At 37.3% G+C, this 21962-nt stretch overlaps 1 protein-coding gene across 9 annotated transcripts in view; it reads right to left on the bottom strand.

The window, feature by feature from the left end:
* Positions 1-3241: 3241 nt before the first annotated feature.
* ADK (adenosine kinase) overlaps positions 3242-21962 on the bottom strand; it is a 491846-nt gene continuing 473125 nt past the window's right edge. For all 9 annotated transcript variants that reach the window (XM_089897732.1, XM_022590941.3, XM_089897734.1 and 6 more), the window contains one exon: positions 3242-4677. In XM_089897732.1, coding sequence (XP_089753858.1) covers positions 4553-4677 — 125 coding nt within the window. In that variant the 3' untranslated portion in view covers positions 3242-4552. The remainder of the gene's footprint in view (positions 4678-21962) is intronic.

Below are 21962 nucleotides of genomic sequence, written 5' to 3'. Positions count from 1 at the left end.
AATATAAATTTATTTATTTATTTTTGGCTGCATTGCATTGGGTCTTCTTTGCTGTGCGTGGGCTTTCTCTAACTGTGGTGAGCGGGGGCTACTCTTCGTTGTGGTGTGCGGGCTCCTCATTGCAGTGGCTTCTCTTGTTGAGGAACACGGGCTGTAGGCGCACAGGCTTCAGTAGCTGTGGCTTGCGGGATCTAGAGTGCAGACTCAGTACTTGTGGCACACGGGCTTAGTTGCTCCACGGCATGTGGGATCTTCCCGGACCAGGGCTCAAACCTATGTCCCCTGCATTGTCAGGCAGATTCTTAACCACTGCACCACCAGGGAAGCCCAGAATCCATGTCTTCTTGACAACTTCATTATTCTTCCCCCACCCTATATGTCTTCCCTCAACTATCTGTTAAACCAGGATGAGATAAAGTGGAACTAGGTTAACTACTCTTCATTCCAAGATGGAAAAACTTAGGTCAGAGAGGAGATTGCCTAACAACCAATTAAAGGCAGTTTTCCTCAGACCCAGTCAGCTAGGCTAGCCGTTATTTTCCCTTTGTCCTTTACCAAAACAGAGAACTAAAAAAGTATGCCATAAACCCAAGAACAAAATACACAACCTAATGACTTTTTTTAACACAAGAAAAGTTATGTGGGACTTCCCTGGTGGTGCAGTGGTTAAGAATCTGCCTGCCAATGCAGGGGACACGCGTTTGAGCACTGGTCTGGGAAGATCCCACATGCCGCGGAGCAACTAAGCCCGTGCGCCACAACTACTAAGCCTGCGTTCTAGAGCCTGCGAGCCACACCTACTGAGCCTGTGTGCCACAACTACTGAAGCCCGCACGCCTAGAACCCGTGCTCTGCAACAAGAAAAGCCACTGCAATGAAGAAGCCCGCGCACCACAAAGAAGAGTAGACCCCGCTCGCCGCAACCAGAGAAAGCCTGCGCAAAGCAACGAAGACCCAACACAGCCAAAAAAAAAAAAAAAAAAGTTACATGATCTGTGTTCATGTTAATTACTACCAGTAGGCATACTTTAGAACCTGCTATAAATAGCGACTGTCATAAAAGTTTAGCTGGTGAGTGGCACTTGATCAATAGCCTTGGGGTAAGGGATTTTCTTATCAAAAAAAGAATAAGAAAGGTTTATTAGTGTCTCACCTATTGATCTAAGAGAAAGATATTCTACAGTAGTTTTAATATGATACTCTAGCACTTAAACTAATTGTCCTTGAGAGTCAAAGTTGGAGGACTCAGACTTCCTGATTTCAAAACTCAAAGCTCCAGTAATCAAGACAGTCTGGATTGGCATAAGGATAACATACAGACATACAGACCAATGGAACAGAGTCCAGAAATAAAACCTTATATTTATGGTCAATTAATTTTTGACAAGGGTGCCAAGACAATTCACTAGTGGATAAAAGTCTTTTTAATAAGGTACAGGGAGGACTTCCCTGGTGGTCCAGTGGTTAAGACTGAGCTTCCACTGCAGGGGGCACGGGTTCGATCCCCGGTCAGGGAACTAAGATCCCACATGCCGCAAGGGGTGGCCAAAAAAAGTAAATTAAAAAAAAGAAAAAAAAAAGGTACAGGGACAACTGGATAGCCACAAGTAAAATAATTTAGACCTCCCAACTCAAATATATGCGAAAATAAACTCAAAATGGATCAAAGAGTTAAATGTAGGAGCAAAATCCATAAAACTCTTAAAAGAGAATATAGATGTAATTCTTCATGACCTTGGATTAGGCAATGGCTTCTTAGATATGAAGCCGAAAGCACAATTGACCAAAAAGAAAAAAAAGAAAAGAAAAAAGATAAACTGGATTTCATACAAATTAAAAACATCTGGGGAATTCCCTGAAGGTCTAATTGTTAGGAATCCAAGCTTTCACTGCCCAGGATGCGGGTTCCATTCCTGGTTGGGGAACTAAGATCCCACAAGTTGTGCAGCATGGCCAAAACAAAAACAAACAAACAAAAATATCTGTGCTTCAAAGGATACCTGCAAGAAAGTGGAAACACAACCCACAGAATGGAAGAAAATATACCCAGAATATATAAAGAATGCTTACAACTCAACAACAAAAGGACAAACCACTCAATTAAAAAATGGGCAAGCAATCTGTATAGACATGTCTCCAAAGAAAAAAATACAAATGGTCAATAAACATAATATCATTAGTAAACAGGAAAATGCAAATTAAAACCACAATGAGTGGCTTCCCTGGTGGCGCAGTGGTTAAGAATCCGCCTGCCAATGCAGGGGACACGGGTTTGAGCCCTGGTCTGGGAAGATCCCACATGCGGCAGAGCAACTAAGCCCATGCGCCACAACTACTGAGCCTGCGCTCTAGAGCCTACGAGCCACAACTACTGAAACCGGCGCACCTAGAGCCCGTGCTCTGCAACGGGAGAAGCCACTGCAATGAGAAGCCTGCGCACCTCAATGAAGAGTGACCCCCGCTCGCCGCAACTAGAGAAAGCCTGTGCACAACAACGAAGACCCAACGCAGCCAAAAATAAATAAATAAAATAAATATATTTAAAACCACAATGAGATAGAACTTCATACCCTCCAAGATGGCTATAATCAAACAGAGAGTAGCAAATGTTGGCAAGGGTGTGAAAAAATTGAAACCCTCAAACCATGTTAGTGAGAAGGCAAGATGATGCAGTCCCTTTGGAAAAAAGTTTGGCAGTTTCTCAAAAAGTTAAGCGTACGGTTACCATGTGATCCAGCAATTCTACTCCTATGTATATACCTAAAAGAACTGAAAACATACATCCACATCAAAAACCTGTATGTGATTGTTAATAGAAGCATGACTCATAACAGCCCAAAAATGTTAACGACTGAAATGTACATCATGAATGGATAAACAAAATACGGTATATCTAAAGAAATATTATTTGACAATAAAAAGAGTACTGAAAATGTCCTAGGGTGGGCAAACTTTGAAAACATGCTAAGTGAAAGAAGCAAGACACAAAAGAACACATGACTCCATTTTTATGAATATCAAGAATAGGCAAATCTATAGAGTCAGAAAATAGATTAGTGGTTACCAGAGAATGGGGAGTGAATTGGGTTTCCTTTTGGGGTGATGCAAGTGTTCTTGATTTAGATATTGGTGACAGCTGCACAGCTTTGTGAATATACTAAAGCCCACTGAATTGTATACTTTAAAATGAAAAATTTTATGGTATATGAATTATATCTCAACAATGATAAAGATAAACAAGCACAGGAGACCTAAAAGTTTACTTAAACACAAACAAAACAAAAACCTGAATGCTTTGAATTCAGTTTTATAACTATGATCTTTTTTTTCAACAATAATCATAATGATTACAACAGTAGGTACTTATTAGACTTGTAACAAGCAGTTTATACTTAGTATTCTCTCTCAAATTATCTCAATGACCTTGTACAGGGGTTATGATCCCATTTTATAGAAAGGAAGTTGAAGTTCAAAGAGGCTGAGTAATTTGCCCAAGGTCATATCAAGGTAATTAAGTCTGACTCCAGAGGTTCTTTTGTTTTAGAGATTTTTTTTTTTTTGGCCGCATTGCACAGCATGTAGGATCTTAGTTCCCCGACCAGGGATTGAACCCGTGCCCCCTGCAGTGGAAGCACGGAGTTCTAACCACTGGACTGCCAGGGAATTTCCTGGAGGTTCTATTACACCATTTTGTCTTCCTTAAAACAGTGGCTTACTGGTCTCTAATACTAAGTTATTTTTCAATGTGTTATGTTGTTCTTTCTGTCTCCATCAACAAAACAGATATTATTTCAGGACCCAGGATTAAACAATGATCTTTCTTCCTTAGTTTGCAGAGCACAGGGCAAAGACAGAAAAAAAGTCCCATATGACAAGTTTTTATTTGTATCAAATTACAGAGTACCATAAGTAAATATAAGATTATGACTTGAATATTGTAATATAGCTTATAATTTGGCAAATTATTTAATTATCCAAAGTTTATTACATGTTTGAGTACACACTGAAGAAATTACTTGGCATAACTTGGCATGATAAATATTTCTGTACCTTATTTAACCATTTACCATGTATATATGTGGTACATATATGAACATATGTGTGTATATATATTTGTACACACACTTCTGAATTAAATATACTTGTATAAAAGCTAAAGATTTATATACTGATATTATCTTTAATTCCTTTAAAAAATCTATCATATTAAATTGCGTCTGCATTCAAAGCAGAAATGTAAAAAAATGATCACTTTACTAAGTACACATGAATTTACAAAGTAATAAAAATGAAACAAAATTTCTATTGAAATGTTATATTCCTGTTTAATTGACATTTAAGTGGCACTATCAAACTATGGAAATAAACCTCCGATTTTAGGTTGCTGAGAGAATAAAGATTCTAGTGTGTACTACTGTACCCTCTAAATTAAGATGAACATTATTATAGTAGGAAAGGTAGCATTTAATTTTCTTCTTTATTAATATGGGAATTCTCAGGAAGCCATCAGGGCAGTGTCTGTACTCCTGGGCTGCGGTTTCCTGCTTTTTCATCAGTGGAAGTCTGGCTTCTCAGGAAAGGTGCAGCCAGTCCGCCTAATTATGACACTTGCTGCATAGTGGCCAGCACGGATGCATTCAGTCAGGGGCTTGTCAGAGACCAGCTGAGACAGAAAACCTGGAACACAGACAAAAGGGAAATACATGAGTATTGTGTAACAGCATCAGAAATGTCATATGGGTCAGAACGAAAAACGGTCTACATACCTATGCCTTTTTTCAGTCTTGATAGTGAAGTGTCAAACCTCTAGGGTTAGAGAGTTCTTTCCTAATATTTCTTTTAAAGAGCTCTTTTAAAGAGCTCAAGTCGGGATGTGACAACTCACCACCAAGTCAACCTAGTCTTTCTAAGCCTAAACTATCATGCTTTCCTTGATAAGGAGACTTTAACTCTGAGATTAAAAGGTTATAAGTAAGAAATACTGGTCAAGTAATATTATATTGGGTCTTTACAGCTGATAAATTATTAGTTATGCCTCTGCCTATCTCTCTGGATTCCTTCTGTATTGATGTTATACCTAGAAAATTGCTATTTGGAAAAAATATCTGGATATCTCTCAAAGAACAAATTTGAGAGTTGAAAAGTTATGAATGACCTTATACCTCTTTCACTCCCAGAAGTAACAGCGAAATAATTTCTATAGTCAAGCACCATGGACGGGCTTGACATTAAAATAAATATGGTAAGGTAGGAAACAGGCCTTCTGCTTCTGACCAACATGAAATAAAAGGAACCAGATTTACCCTTTTTCCTGAAACAACTTTTTAATTTATTTATTGTTTTGCAGTACGCGGGTCTCTCACTGTTGTGGCCTCTCCCGTTGCGGAGCACAGGCTCCGGACGCACAGGCTCAGCAGCCATGGCTCACGGGCCCAGCCGCTGCGCGGCATGTGGGATCTTCCCAGACCGGGGCACGAACCCGTGTCCCCTGCATTGGCAGGCAGACTCTCAACCACTGCGCCACCAGGGAAGCCCAGAAACAACTTTAAAATAAAAACAAAGCACATGCAACAAAGTTTTTCAAATATTGTACATCAGCCACAAAAGATCCATGAAAGAAGGGAAACAAATGGGGTAAACTGCAAAAGTTACCGGGCCACAACACATGGAAGGACAGCCTAGGCAGAGCCTGACAGTTTCACTGACTTGAGAAGATGGATTTGGGAGTCAAAGTAGGATAAAATTAAACATCTACACAGACTGATCAGGAAAAAAAGAGGGGAGCTATAAATTGCCAATATTGGTAATAAGAGATATGACATCACTATAGCATCTACACACGCTAAAAGGATAATAAGGAAACATTAACAACTTTATGCCAATAGATCTGACCAGTTAAATTGGACAAACTTCTGGAGAGACACAAACTATCAAAGCTCACTCAGGAAGAAATAGATAACCTGAAGAGCCTTCTATATATTAAATATTTGATTTTATAATTAAAAAGCACATTAAAAGCACATAAATAAAGAAAATTCCAGGTTCAGATGGTGTCACTGGTTGAGTTCTACCAAATATTTAAGGAAGAAAAATAATGTCAATGCTATACAAACTATTCAGAAAACTGAAAAGGAGAGAATACTTCACAACTCATTATTTGAGGCCAGCATTACTGATACCAAAATCAGAAAAGATGCAAATATTTTACAAATCCAATCCAGTAGTATATTTTTAAAAAGATAATAAATCATAATCAGCCAGCATTTATCCCAGAAATACAAGGTTGATTTAACATTCAAAAACCAATCAATGTAATCTACCACACTAACTAAGAAAACCATAAGATCATCTTCACAGATGCCGAAAAAGCATCTGACAAAATCCAAGATCAGTTTCTAAAAAAAAACTTTCAGCAAACTAGGAATAGAAGGGAACTTCCTCAACCTCATAAAGGGCACTTGTGAAAAACTTGCATTTAATATCATTCTTAATGGTGGATGATGGAATGTTTTTCCCTTAGAATTGAGAACAAGGAAAGAAAGTTTGTTCTTAAACATTGTACTGGAGACCCTAGCCAGTGCAATATGGCAAACAGAAGAAAGAAGAAAAAGCATCAAGACTGAAAATGAAGTAAAACTGTCTTCATTTGCAGATGGCATGACTGTCTATGTCTACGGTTCTCAACAATGGCAAATGTTCTCTGGGGGGCAAAACTGCCAATGTCTGGAGACGTTCTTGGTTGTCAAACCTGCAGCAGAGGGTGCTACTGGCAACTAGCGGGTAGAGCCCAGGGATGCTGTTAAATATCCTATGATGTCAATAATGCCGAGACTGAGAAATCCTGGTCTATGTAGAAAATCCTATGGAATCTAGAAAAAAGTTACTAGAACTACTAAGTGAGTTTAGTAAAACTGCAGGATACAAAATCACTATGCAAAAATCAATTGGATTTCTGTACTAGTAATGTGTATATATAGCAATTGTATATGCCAGCAAAATTGATATTAAAATACTATTCACCATGCCATCAAATATGTGAAATACCTAGGGCTAAATATGACAAAAGCTGTGTAAGACATTTATTTACACTGTAAATGACAAAACAGTGCTAAGAAAACAAAACAACAATGCTGAGAGAAATTTTAAAAAGCTAAGTAAATGAATAGATATAAAGTGTGCAGAGATCAGAAGATTCAATATTGTTACCAGCTCTACTGATTCAATGTAATATCAACCAAAATTCTAGCAGACTTTTCTAACAGAAACTGACAAGCTGATTCTACAATTTATGTGGAAATGCAAAGAACTTAGACTAATCAAAACACAACTTTGAAAAGAAGACTACTTGATTAAAAAACTTATTACAGAACTACAATAATTGAGACATTATGGCATAAAGATAAGACAAATCAATGCAACTGAATAGACGGTCCAGAAATAAACCTACTTCTATATGGACAATTGATTTTTACAAAGGTATTAAGTAATTCAATGAAGAAAGGGTAATCTTTTAAACAAATGTTCTTAGAAGAGCTGGATGGCCATATGTGGAAAAAAAACAAAAACAAAAGCCCCCACTTCTACTCTTCCTCACATCAACCACAAAAATTAACTTGAAATGAAACATAGGTCTAAATGTAAGAGCTAAAACCATAAAACTCTGAGAAGAAAACTTAGGAGGAAATCTTAGTGATTTTGGACTTGCCAAAGATCTCTTAAGACATAAAAAGTATAAACTTTTCTTTTTTTTTTTGCGGTACGTGGGCCTCTCACTGTTGTGGCCTCTCCCGTTGCGGAGCACAGGCTCCAGACGCGCAGGCTCAGCAGCCATGGCTCCGGGGCCCAGCCGCTCCTCGGCATGTGGGATCTTCCCAGACCGGGGCACGAACCCATGCCCCGGTAGGCGGACTCTCAACCACTGCACCACCAGGGAAGCCCAAAAGTATAAACTTTTATGAGAGAAAAAATAATTTTGACTTTGCCAAATTAAACACTTTTATACTTCAATAACAAGAAACAACCCAATAAAAAATGGGCAACAGTGTTGAACAAACACTTTAGCAAAGATAAACAGATATCAAATAAGCACATGAAAAGATGTTCAACATCATTATTCATTAGAGAAATGCAAATTAAAGCCACCATTAGATACCACTGCCCACCCGCCAGAATGGCTAAAATTAAAAAGACTGACAAACCAAGTGTCGACAAGGGTACAGATCGACTGAAACTCTCATATACTGATTGTGAGACTATAAAATGATAAACCCCCCTTTGAAAACCATTTATCTGCATCTTAAAAAGTTAAACATACACCTACTATATGACTCAGTTTTTCTATTTCTAGGTATTTAACCCAAGGTAAAGGAAAGCATTTTTCCACACCACGATTTGTAAATGAATGTTCAGAGCATCTTTACTTGGAATAGCCCGAAACTGGAAAACAATCCAAGTAGCATGGAAGCAGTAGATATGTCCATGGTGATGGTTTCATAGGTGTATACATCATTCAACATTTGTAAAACTGTAACTTTAAACATGTGCAGTTTACTGTATGTCAATTATACTGCAATAAAACTATATAAAAAATTGTCGTAGTTATAAATAAGATAGTCAAGAACAGAAGAATCTGGGGCTACTTCCCTCTTAGGAAAACCCGAGCTGCTGTAGCAGTACTCAAATACTCAGAAGAACAGATGATAATGAGAAACTGCTCTGTAGCCAGACTTTTAGGCCCTCCCATAGCCCCTGGGCAGCTGGGGGGTGAAGGTTAATTTAAAAGCTGTGGTGTAGTGACCTGTAGAGAGCATTATAAGAGATTTATGTTCTTTCTCTTCTACCATTCTGACCACACAGGCTTATCCCTGTCAGATTTGGGGAATGCTCTGTATCCAATAAAATAAATAAGTACGCCCAACCAAAGAATAATTAATTTGGTTAATGGAGTGATGTATTTTGAAGACGTTTGCTTAGAAAGTGAAATCACTCTCTCAAGAGGTTTAGTAAGAGTATTTTATCAATGGGTTTTCAGGTAACAGTCAAAGGTCGATATTAACTTTCAGCCAAACTGTGAGACTAAACTGCTCAGCCCACACAGTGAATGGAACAGATGACAAATTTAGTCAGATCAGCTTACAATGGAAACACGTCTATCAGAAGACTTACAAGGAACATCTGTTTTCCTCATTCCTCCTGGTATGTTTGAGAGAAAAGAAAGCTTATGTTTATGAAATATTTTTGTGAAGCCTAAATACCAGCATCCTCTTTCTAAGAGAAGAGCAAGCTGATGATTGAAGTCCCCTGAAGAGACATTTTCTTTCACAAGTGGAAAACCTGGATGCAGAAAAAAGCTAAGACCTTTGCCCCAGGTGAATATCAGTTCTTTAATAATCTATTTTAGAAAACGAACTGAGATGAACTACAGATGTTATACAATCAATTTTAAGTGGAACCTTCATAAAGTAGCTGGTGTGAATCTTCAAAAGTTGTATAAAATAGTTTAAATAAAGAGAGCTTATATTAAAGCTCCCTTATATTATATTATATTAAAGAATCATAGGAAATCCTTTTATAATAGGAATTAAACATTCCCAAGATACATTTTTTATTGTGTAAAATATACATAACCTAAAAATTACCATTTTGACCATTTTTAAGCGTACAATTCATGGCATTAAGTACATTTAGCAATGTTGTGTAACCATCACCTCTATCGATTTCCAGAACTTTTTCATCACTCCAACAGAAACTATACTCATTAAACTCTCCATTACCCCTACTCCTGGCCTCTGGTAACTGCTATTCTTCCTGTTTCTATGAATTTGCCTACTCCGGGTACTTCACGTGAGTAGGATCATGCAATATGTGGCCTTTTGTGTCTGGCTTATTTCACTTAGCATAATGTTTTGCAATATAATTTTTTAAGTTTAGATTTTAATTATTAGCTGGCCTAAAATGTACTTTTAAAAAACTGTATTTGGAAATAATTTCAAATTCAGAGAAAACTTGCAGGAATAAAAACAATGCAAATAGTACCCACATATCCTTTACCCGGATGCACTTATTGTCAACATTTTGTTCCTTCTGTGCACATGCTCTCTTTTTGTACAATTTTCCCCCTAACTATTTGAGAGGAAGTTGCATCTGTCATCTCCCTTTACCTTTAAATATATCTATGTGTCTTCCCTGAGAATAAGGCTATTCTCTTACATAACCATAGTCACCAACTTCAGTAACACTGTTAGAATACTGTTATCTAATCGACTGTCCGTATTCCAGTTTTGTCAATGACCCAATAATGTCCTTTATAGCATTTTTCTTCCTTCTAGGATAGAATTTAGTCTAGGATTTGTCATATTTTTAGTCTCCTTTATCTTGAACATTTCCTCAGTCTTTCTTTGACTTTTGTGAGAAGGACATTTTCAAAGAATACAGTCTTCCGCTACTCTGTATTTAATAGAGTGATTCTCATTTTGGTTTGTTTGGTATTTCCTCATGATTAATTCAGACTATGCGTTCCTGGCCAGAATACTAGAAAAATTATGTTATTCTTCTCAGGGTATCCACACATTAAAGAGCATATTATGTCTGGCTGCTGTTCATTGGTGACAATTTTGATCACCTGATCAAGGTGTTGTCCTATTTCCCTTGCATCTAACAGGGAGCCTGTTGGTAGACAGTTTAATACCGTGCAAATATGCTACTCCCCATCAAGAATCCCAATCCCTTCTCCCAGATTTAGTATTCACTCACGATTATTAACTGAAGCAACTTAAACTGTGATGATTTTCTAACTCCAGCACTCCTTTCACATTTACCAGTCAGCTTCTGGCATTTTACTATATGCAAGAGCTTACCTTTTCTCCCATTTATTATTTTTAATCTATTTATTTATCAATAAGGAGCACAGACTTTTTTGTTTGTTTTTGTTTTTGCGGTACGTGGGCCTCTTACTGTTGTGGCCTCTCCCGTTGCAGAGCACAGGCTCCGGACGCACAGGCTCAGTGGCCATAGCTCATGGGTCCAGCCGCTCCGCGGCATGTGGGATCCTCCTGGATCAGGGCACGAACCCGCGTCCCCCGCATCGGCAGGCAGAGTCTCAACCACTGCGCCACCAGGGAAGCCCAGACTTTTGTCTTTTAATCAATCGTTTATAATTCATTACAGCCTTTAATTTGGTGCTCAAAATGTCCCACTTTTTGCCAGTAGGAGCACCTTCAAGCTGGCTCAGGTGTCCTTGGACCTGCCCTCACACTATTTTTGAGCACTTCCTTACTTTCTGGCATTATGTTCAGGGCTCTTAAACCCACCCTATCCCAGCCCTGGAATCAGCCATTTTTCCAAGGATACCTATTTCCTATTAGGGTGGAATAGTATTAGAGATCAAAGTGTGGGTGGTAAGTGCATTCTTTGCTTTTGGACTCTGTCAGTGAATTGAGCTAGGAAGTATGCATGTACACACATGCACAGATATACATACTTACACACATAAATGTGTACATATGTATATACATATATACACAGAACTATTTTAGAAATTGAGTTGACACCAATATTTCCAATTCCAGTCCATCCCCACAGAGTTCTTTCTTACCTTCCCCCCTTCCATTATCATGATTTTGTACTTTCTTCTATAGTGAAAACCCTAGCTCCCAACAATATCAACACATTTATTTATTGGCTCAGTTTTTTTTTTTTTTAGTTTTTTTTAAAATTGGCGTATAAGTTGATCCACAATTGGCTCAGTTTTGAAATATCTCTTAAAACAGCTTCAAAATTGCTTCCCCACTTATTCTACGAAAACCCAAATCTACTAAAAAGAGTCTGGAATTGGTTTGCTGTTCTCCAATGTACTCAAATACTGTGTTCAGATTGCTCTTTAGATTGGTTCTCTTTTTTACTCCACTTTAGAATGGTCCACTTAAGACTGAAAAAAATGTTGGGCAGTTTGCTTTCAGTTTCCTTTCCCCACTTTCATCCTTGTTAATTTAATGTGTCTTTAAAAATATGTAGAATATTAACATGTTTCCAAGTAAAAACTCTAAAAAAGGTATACTCAGAGAAGTGTCACTTCCTTTTACACTGTGCCCCTCTGTGCCCGTCCCCAATGCATGTACCCAATTTCACTGTTTTCTGGTTTGTCTTCCAGTGTTTATTTTTGTAAAGGTAAGCAGATATATGTGCATTTTCTAATTTCCTCTTCTTTCTTACACAAAAGGAGGGTAGCATAGAATACATGCCCTTTTGTACTTTGCTTTTTTCACTTAAAACACCACCTGGAAATCACTGCATATTTATACATAGAGATTCTCCTCATTCTTTTTTACAGCTGCATAGCACCATATTGTATGGATATACCATAGTTTATTCACTCCATCTCCTATGTGTGAATGTTCACATAGTTTCTAATGCTTTGAAATTATAAATAATTCTGTAATGAATAACATTTTGCATACATATTTTTGTGTTGTTGGGTGTGTGTGCGTTATCTTTGGGATAAATTTCTACAAGTAGAATTTTCTGGGTTGAAGGGTAAATATATAAGCAGTTTTGTTAGATATTTCCAAATTCCCCCTCCTTGGGGTTGAACAGTTTTGCATTTCCACTAGTCATGTTTGAGGGTGTCTGCCTCCCCACAGCCTCAATAAGAGAGTATACTGCCAACCTTCTGAATTTTTGCCAATCTGATGGGTTAGAAACAATATCTCGATGTAACTTTAATTTGCATTTTTCTTACTATGGGTGAGGTTGAACATCTTTTTATATGTGTAAAGAACAAATCTCTTTCTGTGAGTTGTTTATTCTGATCTTTTGCTTATTTTTCTATAGAATTTTTGGTCTCCTCTGCCCCCCCCACCAATTTTTAAAAGTTCTCTGCATTTTTAGAATATTATTCCAATAAAGTATTTTTTAGGTAGGAAAAATACAAATAATGACAATATGCTATTAATATATACCAATTCTGTGCCAGTAAGTAAACAAAGTGCTTATTCATATTTCATTCACTGAATGTGGTGAATTATAAAAAGTGTGGTTGGCAGACACTATAGCAGATAAATATGGCTTGCAGATAAATTTAAAAAAGAATTTTGCACTCTTTTACAGAAGATTTTGGGCCTAACAAGAAGTCAAGAAGTAAAATCTTAAATAACTGACTCGGCATGTGTACTCAATATGAAAAAGTACCTTAGAAGCTCTTTTTTAGGGGCCATTAGCTTACGGTCCTTGTCAGTACATCATGTTGAAAATGAAGGGTAAGGCTCTGCATATATGCCTTTCAGCACAGCCATGAGAAGAGGAACAGGAGGCATAACACTGGAGAACAAGAAATATCAGTAGTTTTCCAAATCAAGAACTCATATACTGAGGCGATTGTTGTTACCTTTTTACTTTGGTTCATTCTCTCTGTGACCTCTAACTCCCCTCTGATCCTTCTACAGATAGGCTTATCCCAGGGCTTCTCAGACTTTCCCCAAATTTAGGCCAAGTCACAGACCTTAGGTCTCCAACTGTTGAGGCACAGGGTAGGTGAAGGCTTCAATGACATTGAATTTGGTTCCTAGGGCTAGTATCAGCTGGCTCTGAATCCTAGAACAATCACAGACCCAGAGCTCTCAGAATAAACCTCTGTCCATTAACAACTGGTACAGCTTATTACCTTCTGGTAAATTTCATTTGGAATTTTCTTTTACTGATGTTAAAGAGAGTGATCCGCACATATGGTCACCTTATCTTTGATAAAGGAGGCAAGAACATACAATGGAGAAAAGACAGCCTCTTCAATAAGTGGTGCTGGGAAAACTGGACAGCTACAGGTAAAAGAATGAAATTAGAACACTCCCTAACACCATACACAAAAATAAACTCAAAATGGATTAAAGACCTAAATGTAAGGCCAGGCACTATAAAACTCTTAGAGGAAAACATAGGCAGAACACTCTATGACATAAATCACAGCAAGATCCTTTTTGACCCACCTCCTAGAGAAATGGAAATAAAAACAAAAATAAACAAATGGGACCTAATGAAACTTAAAAGCCTTTGCACAGCAAAGGAAACCATAAACAAGATGAAAAGACAACTCTCAGAATGGGAGAAAATATTTGCTAACGAAGCAACTGACAAAGAATTAATCTCCAAAATATACAAGCAGCTCATGCAGCTCAGTATCAAAAAAACATACAACCCAATCCGAAAATGGGCAGAAGACCTAAATAGACATTTCTCCAAAGAAGATATACAGGTTGCCAACAAACACATGAAAGGATGCTCAACATCACTAATCATTAGAGAAATGCAAATCCAAACTACAGTGAGGTATCACCTCACACCAGTCACAATGGCCATCATCAAAAAATCTACAAACAATAAATGCTGGAGAGGGTGTGGAGAAAAGGGAACCTTCTTGCACTGTTGGTGGGAATGTAAACTGATACAGCCACTATGGAGAACAGTATGGAGGTTCCTCAAAGAACTAAATATAGAACTACCATATGGCCCAGCAATCCTACTACTAGGCATATGCCCTGAGAAAACCATAATTCAAGAAGAGTCATGTACCACAATGTTCACTGCAGCTCTATTTACAATAGCCAGGACATCTCAGTGGCCATCGACAGATGAATGGATAAAGAAGATGTGGCACATATATACAATGGAATATTACTCAGCCAGAAAAAGAAATTAAATTGAGTTATTTGTAGCGAGGTGGATGGACCTAGAGTCTGTCATACAGAGTGAAGTAAGTCAGAAAGAGAAAAACAAATACTGTATGCTAACATATATATATATGGAATTTACAAAAAAAAAAATTGGTTCTGAAGAACCTAAGGGCAGGACAGGAATAAAGATGCCGATGTAGAGAATGGACTTGAGGACACGGGGAGGGGGAAGGGTAAGCTGGGATGAAATGAGAGAGTAGCACTGACATACATACACTACCAAATGTAAAATAGACAGCTAGTGGGAAGCAGCTGCATCCCACAGGGAGATCAGCTTGGTGCTTTGTGACCACCTAGAGGGGTGGGAGAGGGATGGGGGGAGGGAGGGGATATGGGGATATATGTGTACATACAGCTGATTCACTTTGTTATATAGCAGAAACTAACACAACATTGTAAAGCAATTATACTCCAATAAAGATGTTAAAAAAATAATAAAGACAGTGATCAATTTTAGTATAACTGAATCCAGTGTTGGAGACGAGGCCTGAGACATAATTTAAACTGTGCTGAGGTGCTAAGCTAGTTTTTTCCTCAAAGCACATAGAGGTGGGATGGCTGGTGCGGGCAAAAGGCAATGTGATTTCCTAACTTCCATGTTGCTTCTGTAGAAAAGATATAACATTTAGAATTTTCTTAGTGTCATTTACAGAGAACTGAGAAATATCATCAGTAGGTATGAAAGCCTTAATGAAGACATTTAAGAGCTAGGGATATTTTAAAAGGAAATGAACAAAGTCTACAGATCATTTTTTTCTTTTCCATATAGTTCCTCCACTAATAGTTTTCATGGTGGCTGGAACTAAAAACCCAGTAGACTCCATTACTGTTCATTCAACATTCACAGTAAAAAGGATGAGTTAGCTTTTCTGATTATCATCAAATATGGTTACACAGTTTATGTTTTAAAAAACTCCAACAATTTGAAGAGAGGACTAGTTAAATCCAGGCAATGGAATAACAGAAAACAGTTAACTAGATAGAATGAGTTAGATCTTCATGTGCTGCTAAGAAACAACCTCCAAGATATGAGTAAATGAAAAATCAAGAGGTTGAACAGTAAGCCCAGTATACTTTGATTCGATGAAAACTGGGATATGTATTCCTATACAAACTTGCACAGCACAGGATATTTCTGGGTGGATTCAACAGAAACTAGCAACCAAAGCTACCTCATGGAGGGAAATTAGTGGACTGGGGTAGGAGCAATGTTTACTTTTCATTATATATAAATACACTACTTCTATGATATATATATGTATCTACTTTTTGTGCTGTTGTATTTTCTACTGCTTACAGGTGTTATTTCTGCAATAAAAAGTAGATTAGAAACATTTTCCCATACCTTTAAATATTCTTAGAGACCATGCATTTTAAATGTGGATGTAGCATAATTTACTTAATCCTATTTTTGGGTCTATTTTTTCCAATTTTGTTTTCTACCATAATTAACAGTGTAGTGAATATTTTTATAACATTTTAATAACATTTATCATTGTGCACATTTAAAAATTTTAATTTCCTTAGGATAAATTTCTTTAAGGGTAATTAATTTTAAGGCTTTATATCCACATTGCCAAACTCCTTGTCAAAATAATCTTATTAATGTATATACCCAACAGCAGTCTTGCTATAAAAAAATTTTGTTTGATAATTTGAAAAGTGAAAGGCAGAATCTTGTTTTAACTTACAGTTACTTGTATATTAGGGAGGTTGAAAACTTTTTTTGTTTGTATGCCTACTGACCATTTGCATTTCTTGTTTTTATGAACTGTCTGATGACAGCTTTTACATATTTTCCTATTGGGGTATTTCTCTTCTTTTACTGATTTATAAGAGATATTCTCCCAGTTTGTCTACTACATACGTTGTGAATACTTCCCGTCATTTGCCTTTTATTTCTATTGTTACATCAATATATTTATCTTTTCTTTAATATTTTTTCCACTGAATTTAGGCTGAGAAAGGTCTTCCATACCATGAGGTCAAATAAATATTACCTTATATTTTCTTTTAGTTCACTTATGCTCATTTAACTTTTTTACACCATCTAGATATTGAGTATGATATTTGGGATGTGATCAACCTCCATTTTTCCCAAAGAGTTATATTTTTGTTCCACTACCATATCTTAAGCAATCCGTCCTGTTCCTATCATTTTTAAACATTTTATTTTGAAATAATTTTAGATTTAAAAAAGAGTTGCGAAGATAGTACAGAGTACTCCTGTACTCATCCTGACTTTATTAAATTCTTACATGTGTTTTCTTCCATTTTTGCTCTTTGGTCAAATCGTTGCAATGCATTTTAGAAACATGTTTATTAAAAACAGTAAAAAAGCAAAATTCTTATGTGTCTGAAAAATTATCATTTCCAGATTTCAGAGATGATTTTTATTTTCTGTTTATTTCCTAAATATTCTATAATAAGCAATATTACTTTTATAATCAGAAAAAAAGCCAATAAACATTATTTTAAAGAATAACATGAAGACATTTAGCTATTCAGATAAAAGGTTAAGAACAACGCATTCAAGAATTTCAGCTAAGTGATATTTTATTCTGACAGTTTTCCACTCATGCTTTTAGAGTTTATTAATAATTGTAGCCACTTGGGAACAGAGCTTTCTGCAAAGTAAATCAGTATAAGCATCAGTGTTAAGTACAATGAAATTGGTCACTCTTAGAAAGATTCCTCAAAACTAAAGATCTTCACTACTTTCTGTACTCTTAGGCTTAGGGAAACACAGGCAGTGTTAGAGGAGGCACCTTAGAGAGTTTTTGAGGGAACCTTACCACAATCTTTCTTCCCCACATGAAGTCTTTATCTTTAGAAGGCACATGCCAAATAAATCAGTCTGCATCATTTGAAATGGAAATTCAAGGACCAATGTTTCCTTAGCAGAGATTCTGGGAGAATTCCTCACAGAATTAAGCAGAAAGGATCACTGTACTTGGACAGCGTGGTCATTATGTGATATCAATAAAACAAGCTTTTTGGTAAAAATAGTGAGGTCACTGGCCATAGGACACTGGCCTTAGCATCTCAGAACACTGTAACTGATGAAGCTGGGACACAAAAGGCACACACACAAACTGAAGATATTGGTAAAATGAGGTGGGTGGAAGAAAGGTTTTTCCATTTTGGCCTTTTTTGTTTTTTAAATTAATAGACTATTTTTCGGAGAAGTTTTAGGTTTACAGAAAATTTTAACAGAAAGTACAGGGTTCCTGTATACCCTCTCATCTTCCCATCCCTCAGTTTCCCCTATCATCAACATCTTGCATTTGTTTGGTATCTTGCTACAATTAATGAGCCAATAATGATTCATGAAAGTCCATGGTTTATGTTAGGGTTCACTCGGTGTCATTCATTCTATTTGATTTGAAACTGTATAATGATTTGCTATGCACCATTACAATACCACACATAATAGCTTTACTGTTCAAAAAACTCCTGTACTCTACCTATTCATCCCTCTCACTCCCCGCTCAGCCCTTGACAATCACTCATATTTTTACTGTCTTCATAGTTTTGCCTTTTCAGAATGTCATATAGTTGGATTTGTACAATTTGTAGCCCTTTCAAATTGGATTCTTTCATTTAGCATGCTGTTTGAGTTTCCTCTGTGTCTTTTCATGGCTTGATAGCTCGTTGCTTCTTATGACTGAATAATATTGTATGGATATACCACAGTTTGTTTATCCAGTCACCTATTGAAGGATATCCTGGCTGCTTCTAAGTTTTGTCAATTAAGAAAAGAGTGCTATAAACATTTGTGTGCAGGTTTTTATGTGGACATAAGTCTTCAACTCATTTGGGCAACCAAGGAGCATGACTGCTGGATCATATGGTAAGACTGTGTTTTGTAAGAAACTGTTGAACTGTTTTCCAAAGTGGCTGTACCACTTTGCATTCCTATCAGCAATGAATGAAGAGTTCCTGGAGTTGCACATGTTCACCCTATAGGCCACACATACGAACTCAAGATGCTGCTTAAACGATATGGGTGAAAGAATGTTTTTTCCATTAAAAAAACAATTCTTTCTGTAAAAATTTTAATTTTTAAATTTCTATTTTTTAACATCTTTATTGGAGTATAATTGCTTTACAATGGTGTGTTAGTTTCTGCTTTATAACAAAGTGAATCAGTTATACATATACATATATCCCCATATCTCCTCCCTCTTGCATCTCCCTCCCACTCTCCCTATCCCACCCCTTTAGGTGGTCACAAAGCACCAAACTGATCTCCCTGTGCTATACAGCTGCTTCCCACTAGCTATCTATTTTACATTTGGTAGTGTATATATATCAATGGACTCTCTCACTTCGTCCCAGCTTACCCTTCCCCCTCCCTGTGTCCTAAAGTCCATTCTCTACATCTGCGTCTTTATTCCTGTCCTGCCCCTAGGTTCATCATAACCATTTAAAAAAAATTTTAGATTCCATATATACGTATTAGCATACGGTATTTGTTTTTCTGACTTACTTCACTCTGTATGACAGACTCTAGGTCCATCCATCTCACTACAAATGACTCAGTTTCATTTCTTTTTATGGCTGAGTAATATTCCATTGTATATATGTGCCACATCTTCTTTATCCATTCATCTGTCGATGGCCACTTAGGTTGCTTCCATGTCCTGGCTATTGTAAACAGAGCTGCAATGAACATTGTGGTACATGACTCTTTTTGAATTATGGTTTTCTCAGGGTATATGCCCAGTAGTGGGATTGCTGGCTCGTATGGTAGTTCTGTTTTTAGTTTTTTAAGGAACCTCCATACTGTTCTCCATAGTGGCTGTATCAATTTACATTCCCACCAACAGTGCAAGAGGGTTCCCTTTTCTCCACACCCTCTCCAGCATTTATTGTTTGTAGATTTTTTGATGATGGCCATTGTGACTGGTGTGAGGTGATACCTCACTGTAGTTTGGATTTGCATTTCTCTAATGATTAGTGATGTTGAGCATCCTTTCATGTGTTTGTTGGCAACCTGTATATCTTCTTTGGAGAAATGTCTATTTAGGTCTTCTGCCCATTTTCGGATTGGGTTGTATGTTTTTTTGATACTGAGCTGCATGAGCTGCTTGTATATTTTGGAGATTAATTCTTTGTCAGTTGCTTCGTTAGCAAATATTTTCTCCCATTCTGAGAGTTGTCTTTTCATCTTGTTTATGGTTTCCTTTGCTGTGCAAAAGCTTTTAAGTTTCATTAGGTCCCATTTGTTTATTTTTGTTTTTATTTCCATTTCTCTAGGAAGTGGGTCAAAAAGGATCTTGCTGTGATTTATGTCATAGAGTGTTCTGCCTATGTTTTCCTCTAAGAGTTTTATAGTGTCTGGCCTTACATTTAGGTCTTTAATCCATTTTGAGTTTATTTTTGTGTATGATGTTAGAGAGTGTTCTAATTTCATTCTTTTACCTGTAGCTGTCCAGTTTTCCCAGCACCACTTATTGAAGAGGCTTTCTTTTCTCCACTGTATATTCTTGCCTCCTTTATCAAAGATAAGGTGACCATATGTGCATGGGTTTATCTCTAGGCTTTCTATCCTGTTCCACTGATCTATATTTGTGTTAAAAAAAATTCCTAATACTTAAAAATAAAAACCGCTCAAAACATAAAAGTATACGCCTTATATCCCATACTCACTTACCTATTTCATTGCTTGGTGAACCTACTATATTTTATGTTTGTTGTCTTCAGAAAGCTACACGATTCACTTCAGACACTTTTGGTAATCTTCACGGTTTTGGTTCAGATCCTTGAGGACTGGGTCAATGATCTAATGAACCATTTGCATTCCAGATTGCTATAATACTATGCTTTCCCTACTGTCTTCATCCCTCACCCCATCCCAACTTATTCATTTAATTTATCAATGTTCTTTATACAAGAGTAATATCGAACTACACACTGTACAGTAGTGACAAGTTAATTACATAGTTATTAAGAGATAATGTGGGAGTAGTAACATAAGTTATCATGTAATTACCTTTGTTCTCAGAGGCATTACCATGTAATTAAAGCAAACCTGATATAATATTTTACAGCAACTAAGAGTGCTGAATTCTATAATCTCCCTGTCCTTTTCCCTGTAAAAAATTTGCTGTCATTTCTGGATCAATTTGATTTTTCAGTTCTTTGTTCATTCTCCATCTTTCTTAGATATCTACACTTTAGTGATGATTTTATGGGCTCTCTTAGACTGGTCTGCTATACCTTCTAAACCAATGGTTACCAGACATATGCTGCCACACGGCACATGAGACAGTAAATTTAAAGGCGGTACTTTTTTTTTTTTTTAAAGGAATTTTGCCTTTATTTGTTTGTTTGTTTATGGCTGTGTTGGCTCTTCGTTTCTGGCGAGGGCTTTCTCTAGTTGCGGCAAGTGGGGGCCACTCCTCATCGTGGTGCGCAGGCCTCTCACTATCACGGCCTCTCTTGTTGCAGAGCACAGGCTCCAGACGCGCAGGCTCAGTAATTGTGGCTCACGGGGCTGTTGTGGTGCGCGGGCTTCTCATCGTGGTGACTTCTCTTGTTGTGGAGCACAGGCTCTAGGTGCGCAGGCTTCAGTAGTTGTGGCACGCAGGCTCATTAGTTGTGGCTCAAGGTCCTGGAGCGCAGGCTCAGTAGTTGTAGCGCACGGGCTTAGGTGCTCCGCGGCATGTGGGATCTTCCCAGACCAAGCCTCGAACCCATGTCCCCTGCATTGGCAGGCAGATTCTCGACCACTGCGCCACCAGGGAAGCCCTGTACGTTTTTTTTAAAGCCTGTATTTTTATTATTATTACCTGTGCCTACTTTAAGAGACAGAATAAGATATAAATTAAAATGCTGACTAATCTGAATCCTCAATTTACTAGACTTATGCCACTACCACTCTGACACTTGTATACATATACAAACTTGTATAAGAAGCAAATGAAAATAAAGTAAAAACCTAGAACGCTATCAAAAGTATTTTGATTTATTCAATCAACCAACATTTATTAAATGCCTACCATCACTAGGTACTGTGCTAGGCACCAAAGGATTCAAAGATGGATAAAACATAGTGTTAATCCTTGAGGATTTTATAGTTTTAGGAGAAAAAGCCACATAAATACTTTAAAAATAATCCTGGCAGAAGTGTGGAGCATGAATTTACTAGGAAAGAGACTGGTGGCAGAGAGATCACGTAGGAGTCTACTGGAATATTCTAGGAGCATTTCTCAAAGTGTGGTCCCTGCACTAGCA

The sequence above is a fragment of the Delphinapterus leucas genome, chromosome 16, assembly GCF_059928025.1.
Source record: "Delphinapterus leucas isolate spDelLeu-1000000601 "Yukka" chromosome 16, BTC_Dleu_Yukka2, whole genome shotgun sequence".
Lineage (NCBI taxonomy): Eukaryota > Metazoa > Chordata > Mammalia > Artiodactyla > Monodontidae > Delphinapterus > Delphinapterus leucas.
Note: the sequence above shows the minus strand (reverse complement) of the source record. Positions and strands in the feature narration are given on the sequence as shown.